This window comes from Monopterus albus, unplaced genomic scaffold (genome assembly GCF_001952655.1).
Source record: "Monopterus albus unplaced genomic scaffold, M_albus_1.0 scaffold11.1, whole genome shotgun sequence".
In the NCBI taxonomy this organism is placed as follows: Eukaryota; Metazoa; Chordata; class Actinopteri; order Synbranchiformes; family Synbranchidae; genus Monopterus; species Monopterus albus.
The window spans coordinates 2,263,896-2,271,908 of record NW_018127891.1 but is presented as its reverse complement, the minus strand read 5'-3'; the positions used below and the strand labels follow the sequence as shown (position 1 = coordinate 2,271,908).

The following is an 8,013-nucleotide window of genomic DNA, read 5'->3' as shown; positions in this document are numbered from 1 at the left end:
GTGTTTATGTATAAAGCCAGGAGCAATTTATTACCTGGTGGAATTCAAAAACTATTTAATGAAAGGGAAGGGGGATACAATTTAAGGGGTCAGTTAAATTTAAAAATTCATGCTATACGTACAACCAAAAAAGATTTTGTATTTCTATAAGTGGGGTAAAACTATGGAATAATTTAAGTGTGGACATAAAAAATAGTAATAGAATTGATGAGTTTAAACATAAATATAAAGGTATGTGTCAATCAAGATATATGCAAGAACAGGCTTAATGATTAATTAGATGGAACATTGTGGGTGTGGTGTATGAATGTTAACACTCTGTTATAATTTTTTAGTATATTACTTGTGTGGTATAGAAGTGAATCATTTACTGCTTGCAAACCAATGATGGTAAGATGATGTCATGGGGTAGGACTGGATAAGTTTGACTTCTTCCTACTCCATTCAAGCATGTATTAGGTATAAGCAAATTGATATTGGATTAGCATTTGTTGGATATGTGTAAAATTATGTGTGTTGACATATCAACTGTCTTTACATGCTTGAAAGAATAAATCAAAAATCAAAAAAAAAAAAAAAAATCAAAACACCAAAATCTATGGTGGCCTATGACCTTTGCACAGTACTGTTAAATGTGTTTTTTGTAATTCTTGCAATTGAAAGCAACAGTCTGTGCCTGGTGGTATCTCTGAACCATGTCATGCCTACCTTACTGCCAGGCTTGGGTCCTCGTTTCTTGGGGATCTTGACCGCCCCCAGGTCTTTGTTTGGCTGGATGCTCTGTGGTCCCAACACTGAGCCCTTCTGACCCCAGGGTCCTGTTACCCTGGTTTTCCTGCGGCCTGGCTTTCGTCCTCTCTGACCAGGTGGTCTGCCCACTGTGGGGGTGGGGTGCATGGCTGGACTCTCCACACTCCCGTCTGTCAGTGCCCCAAGGCTCTTAGGCAACACTACTGCATGGGCAAAGATAGACAGATGCATAAGAAAATGGGACTTGAATAAAAAGCTTTGGCAAAACAGCAAAAAATAATATAAGAATTACAGCTTCAGGCTTCCCATTTAATCATGGGGGGTAAACAAAATCTTTTTTGCATAGCCAGAGTAGTTACTTTCTCAATTGCATTTGTGAGTTCAGAACACATTTTTCCATTAATGTGAGTATTTAATCTGAAAGTAGGATTCATTATGGGATTATATAATGAGAACAACAAGACTAACAGATGTTTGTTGATTCTAAATCAACACCACGCTCACACAGGGCAGAATGAGTCACAAGCTCCCACACATCCAACAAGCATTTGTGCTGTTGGCTAAGCCCCCCATTTAACTCTAAGCAGCAGTCAACCAAGAAGCGAGTTGTGTCATATATGAACATACACATATTAACATATGCACATTATGCATCCTAACTGCTTATGACTCATCACTGTCAATCACTTATCCTATAAAAAACTTTTCTAAAATGCTGAACTAATGTACAACTTCATTTTCACAATTTGTTGCATTATATTTTAAAAATCACATATCCTTCCATTTGCTTAACAACGAAATCCAGAAAGACTCGTGTTCATGCTACTCATAGCAGCAGATGAGGTCAAATATTCTCAGCAGTGAAACAGTTTTCCTCACTTGAATTTCATTCCTCAGTTAAGGACCTGAGGACACCAAACTACATCTCTCAGACTCAAGTGTGCTCCACAGTGAGAGAATGAGCAGGAACAGAGCGGGAATGAGGGCGAGTGGTTCAAGAAGTGCAGGCTGGAGTTGGCTTTCTAAAACTGATCATTCTGTGAATTTTTAATTAAAGGGAGAAATTCACTGCAGTACTATTTCTCTACATGGAAACTAGATTAAGGAATGGACAAATAATCCACCTAGTTAATCATGATGCACTGTCTTATAATATGACATCAGTACATTGCTAATGTGGTAACCATGATACTTTCTCTATCAATATAAAGACTAATGCATGCAGATTACCTTAATGGACAGACAGATAAATGAATCAAACAAAACATAGTTTCCATTCATATGTGATTAATAGATACCATTGTATCCACTTATCTCCACTGTATAGTAAGGGTTTCTCTGACCGGACTAGATAAATCAGTTTCTAAGACGGATGCCTTCACCCAAATATCCACTGATTGAGCAAAGGTTTTTATTTGTGGTGTGAAAAAAAAAGATAAACATTTTGCTAGAACATAAAAAAAGTTCTAATTAAATCAACATCCACCTATGCAGATGATACTCAGTTATTAACAGTTATCTATGAATCTGATCAGTTGGTTAAATGTGTCAAGCGACATAAAGGCCTGGATCACCTGTAATTTCTTACTTCTAAACTCTGAATAAAACTGAAATGAAAAATTGAACTTCCCAAATACCATGTGCATATAAAATGTAAAACATTTCTAAGCACCACCAAGCAAGTAAAGCCAAACGAATATGACCAGCTAACAGTAAAGGTAAGAGAGGAAGTTTATTTCATTATGGTAGCATTGTGACATCAGACAGATAATAAGAAAGTCACTTAGCCTACCAGGGACAGCTATCAGACAGATAATACCTGCATAAACTACTGTCCATAACACCAAACAAAAGATGAAGAAAAAAAGGACTGAAAGGAATCAGAAAAAAAGGTTTTAAAAAAAAGAGCTGTTTTAGATAGAGGGGCTGGAGTAACCAAAGATGATTTTCTTCTGATCTACCATCAAGTTCCTGCTGGCTAGAATTGTTTTTAAAAACTGAGCACTTTAGCCTGAAGAACAAACCCTAATAGAGTAGCACACTGCTGACAGCTGTGAGAGTCTCTGATTTATCTCTCTAACTTCCACCCATTAACACACACCCTTCCTTTTTTGATGGGTAGCATTTCAGAAATCACATGAACTACTGAGGGAAAAGACACATGGTAAAAAATATTCAGAGAGGGCCTATACTACATATTGAACATATGTAAAGTACGCAGCTTATCTGGTTGTTTATAAGTCACCACAGCTGGCAATACATCAAGAATGTGTGCATGAAAAAACAATCACATAGGAAAAAGAACCACATTAAAGCCAGTATAGCTGGCTTAACATACACCTGCAAGTCTACACAGACACACACAGACGTTTGTTTTCATTCCTCATGGGCACTTTACATTGATTTATATCCATTTCCTGGAGCCGTACCCTAACCATAAAACATAAGGGGCACCAGCATCTGGTCCTCATGGGGAAGGCCAAGTCTCCACAATGTCAGTATGTAAACACGTTTCAGTCCCCACAGTGTGAGTAACACCAGGCATGCACACACCAACTAAAATACACTGGTATTCGTCCTGGATCAACTCGGGACAAATTTACAAGAGCAGTGGCCACAGTCATTAACGCAGGTCATGGCCTTTGGGGCTGCATGTATTAAACACAGTTCTACACAGGCAAACCAATCAATACTCTGCTCAGTCTGCTGGCTCCTGATGCTTTTCAAAGGGGAGCCACTGTGACGCTAAGAAAAAACAAGACACTTGATTAATCCTCCACAAACTGGACAAACCGTCAATAATATGTTTAAAACAAAGTTACTTGTTCATTGATTAATGGTGATAATTGCAAATACAGCCAAACAAACATGTAACAGGCAAACCCTTGTTTTCTTACTTCCCCTGAGTGCTCTGAGACAGAGTTCATTGAGTTCACAAAGCTACCGCTGCCCGCTTCACATTACAGCAAGATTTCTTCACTAGAACTTTAAACTATCAATCTGACTGCATTTCTGAAATTGAATTTGTCTTCACTCACCTCTCTTGTTCAAAGGAAAGTCAAAAATGTGTGGTTGCCTGCACAGCTGTCCTCAGATTCACCCTCTCCTCCTGCCCTGTCCCATCCCAATTCTTCCTTTGCCTTGCTCCTCCTTCCTGTCTTTTTCCTCCCTTCTCTTCCTCTCTCCTCCCACCATCCAGTGACAATGTAAACACTCCACGTTTCACAGAATATGTCTTTTCTCTTCGTTTCAATACCCTTTCTTAACTCTAGGTCTAATCAGACCTAGTTAGACATAGTGCCAACGAGAGGCCTGCGGAGGGGGGTACTGAGACTCATTCCAAATACGTCATGGCCCAACTCTGCCAAGTGGGTTAGCGCCAGGCCTTCATAAAACACCAGTCGGCTACAAAGACATGTCCTGCCTTCCCACTTCCTTCTTTCCTTTTCAACTCCTTCAATTACTGAATTCTAACACATGAGTACAGCTGACCTTGTAGCTGATAACCCTTTTTTCTTAGATGTTTTTTGGACAACAAAATGCTTACCCTGTTGCCCAGCTCTGGTTCTGCCTCTTTTTATTCATGCTGGAAAAACTTAATATAACTAAAACTTCTAAAATATTCCAGCTTTAACAGACTTTTTTTTTAATCTTTGCTTGCCAAGTGGAAAAAAATAAACTATGTACTGCTCACTGTCGGATTGTATTCAAAAATAGTCATTAAACAAGCAACAACACAGACATTCCTACTTGTACTACCTTTTAAACTAGTCTGGACATTACTGTATAAATGGAAGCCATTTTTTAAAACACAGCTCTAAAGAACACACTATCGGTAGAGAGATTCAATTTGAAAAAAAAAAAATCTCATGCTGATGACATGGTCAAATGTTGCTTATTCTGATGTACTTCCATCACACTGCAAACCACAATCAGCCAACAAAACACACAAATACCATGAAAATCACTAGCAAAACTCCAAGAGAATATGATGATTAAATCTGTTGCAAACAAACCAAACAAATCACTTTTCTGCAACAGTTCTTGCATTTAAAATCAATACAGACAGATAGATAGATAGACAGATAGATAACCACCTACTCAATGTCAATAAGAAAAGATGCAGAAAGATAAATCAACTTATGAGTGTTTGTATTTTCTGTATAGCATAGATGGCATGTTAACCCACAGTGTGTGGAGAGTACAGTGTACTGAAATCCAATATCTAGGCCAGAAATAAATACTTTTATGAAAGTTATAAAGTTTCATTTCTGAAGAGACTTAACTGATGGAAGTGTTAATTTCACCAAGTGTATAACTTCAGATACCATACAGTATACTAAATATTAATATATTAGCATTGCAAAGTAGTAACATAATAAACTATATAACAATAAACCTAATTTTAAAAGGCTCAGCACACCCATACCGACAGTTTGGTGACATACACTGAGGTTGTGAAATACCTGTCTGCTTCCTCCAACAAACAGTAGTTAAGGTACATTTAATTTTGTTTGTGGTGCTCAAGGTAAAAAACATGAGTCATTTCAGAAGCAATACACTCCGGACAATTTGCAGACAAAAACCTGAACAATTTTCACTCAATCCACGTCCTACTGAAGAAGCACTACCAGTGTAAACTGCTGTGCTGACAGTGTGTTCTGTAGACAATCCAAAATAAAAGGGGCATGGTTTCCGAAAAGATGTACAACTATTGATGTTTTTAAATGTCAGTTCAAGGCTGTGACCACCATGACCTCCAGTTACCCCCATCATATTGCAGTGGAGGCAGAAATCTCATAGCACGCAACTTAGGTTATCTGCATGGCTACATACACAGACATTCCTGTCATGGCAACAAAAGTTGCTGAGGCTATCTGACCACCCAACAAGCACAGTGGCAGCTAGGTGTGGGCGATATGGCAAAAATAACATTTCATAATTTTTTTCAGGCAGTATCACAATATATGATCTAATCACAATTTTGGTTGGTTGGAGTATTTTGCAAGTTACTTTACAGTACAACCAAACTAATTTCCGTTTAAAAATATTACCCTATGAGGTAAAAAACAAAAAAACAACCTAATAGAAAAACAGAATAAAGAGCATTCAGCACTGCAACTACAGCATAAATCAGTTGCTGTTGTGGAATACTACAGTAGCAGAATGGCCGTGTTGGAAAAATATTTGTGGGTGGATATTTCATACAGCAGATCAGCTTTCTGGAGCAGTATTTTGAAACCCTATTTTTTCTACAGTTTTTTGGGGAATCATATCCTTGTCCAGGTATAATGCCACTGCATTGGTTACCTCTTTCCAGAGCTTACAGGTTCCGTCATATGGAGCGCCTTTCTCAAATGTTGTCATTAGTTGTTCGTTTTGGCCGTGTAGCCGTTGGCTATGTAGTTGCAGTTGATGCACGCACGTGGGTCCTCTGACTGTTTCACTGCCAGCATACTCTTTCAGGTTCTTTCTTTTGAGGTGGTTAAAAAGATTTGTCTTGTTGCCATCTGACGTGCAAATGCTATCTATGTAACATCTGCAAATACCTGTTGTTTGTGCTGTGTCACTTCAATCCAAACCAGTTCCATATTACACATGTTGAATTTTTATTAGACAGACAACTCTGTGTTGACAGCCATGCCGCTACATTGTCAAATAAGGAATATGAATGTATGTTACATGGTGTTGCACAATACAAGGGATCTCTCTGTAAAGGTAGATTGTGGACATGTTTTAATCACTCACCATCTAATACTGTTATATCACACACCCCTACTGGCAGCTTAGAGGTAAGTGACATGAAACATTTGTTGTAATCTTTTTCCCATAAAGCCTCCCGTCTACTGTTTATGTTGCTGATGTACCTTTGGTGCCAGGTGGTTGAAGGTTGTCTCCCGTGAGGGCGCACCAGCCAACAGGGAAGATGTCACGTGAGTCATAGCGGCAGTAGTAGTCAAATGCTCCTCGCCAGCCATCAAAGGTGACCAGCACCTCAACGCCACGCAATGCACCCACTGTGGCTGGGCAGATAAAGTGAGGATTTTTTCGGTCTACTGCCTCCAGCTTCATGCCCACCTGGAAGGAGTTCTGCTCTGGGGCAGGAGGCTCCTGCTGGGAAGCACAGAGAGAAAGAATGGGGGGGGGCAGATATGCTGTGCATTTATCTATAGAAGGGAGAAACAGTAAAATCAACCTAACGCTGCTGAATTTTGGATACGAGTGATAAGGTTCCTTATTCAAACAGGCAATAGATTAAAAGATCCCCGGGAACTCAGATTTGCATGAGTAACTATGACTAGTAAACAAACATGCTTGATTTCTCCCTGAAATAACAGAGCAGTTAGCTTTACAGAGCATGCTGAGCTTGTGAGCCTTGTACAGGTACCTTGTGAAAGATGCGAGAAGGTGCCATCTCAGCTCCATTTAGTGTTTTCAGGAGGAACATGGGCCAGGAAGATGCATTGAGCCGGAAACCTGAAGAAGACAATTGTTACAGCTAAACCATCTTTATATCCAAGGGTTGGATGATGAACACAGTGACACTGGTCAGTGGGCTGAAAATGAATCTGCAGCTACAGTATGCTGGTAATCAATTAATCGTTTCCTTTTTCAAGCAAAAACTCTATATCCTAACTTTCTCTCTCTGGTTCCAGTTCTAAAATGTATTTGTTCACTTTCTGTGTTGTGTTACTGCAAGCTGAATATCTTTTGAGTTTTTTTTTTATTGGTGTTCAGACAAAGCAAGACATTTTTTAAAAGGTTCTCTTATAATAGTTGATGACAAATTCTCCTGGAAATCTCATATCAGATATGTTCAGAACAAAATAGCAAAAAATATATCGATATTGGCAAGGGTTAGATATATTTTGGACGGGAAAGCACTACGTATTTTGAATTCTTCATTGATTCTACCATACTTAGAGTATGGCGTTGAAAACTGGGGGAATACATACAAAAGCTCACTTCAACCATTGTATATATTACAAAAAAGAGCGATAAGAATTGTGCATAAGATGGGGTACAGGGATCACACCAATGGAGCTTTCATACAGTCTAAATTGTTAAAATTTTTTGATTTAGTGGGATATAAGACTGCAGTGTTTATGTATAAAGCCAGGAACAATTTATTACCTGGTGGAATTCAAAAACTATTTAATGAAAGGGAAGGGGATACAATTTAAGGGGCCAGTTAAATTAAAAAATTCATGGTATACGTACAACCAAAAAAAGATTTTGTATTTCCATAAGTGGGGTAAAACT

General features: G+C 38.6%; 1 protein-coding gene across 3 annotated transcripts in view; it reads right to left on the bottom strand.

Annotated features, from left to right (window-relative positions):
- The window catches only part of LOC109954703 (Scm polycomb group protein homolog 1), a 24,743-nt gene that overhangs the window by 12,452 nt on the left and 4,278 nt on the right, over window positions 1-8,013 (bottom strand). For 2 of the 3 annotated variants that reach the window (XM_020590209.1, XM_020590210.1), the window contains exons 7-9: window positions 7,139-7,227; window positions 6,618-6,864; window positions 709-953 (exon numbers count right to left, since the gene is read on the bottom strand). In XM_020590209.1, coding sequence (XP_020445865.1) covers window positions 709-953; window positions 6,618-6,864; window positions 7,139-7,227 — 581 coding nt within the window. The remainder of the gene's footprint in view (window positions 1-708; window positions 954-6,617; window positions 6,865-7,138; window positions 7,228-8,013) is intronic. The other variant, XM_020590211.1, reaches the window with a different exon arrangement.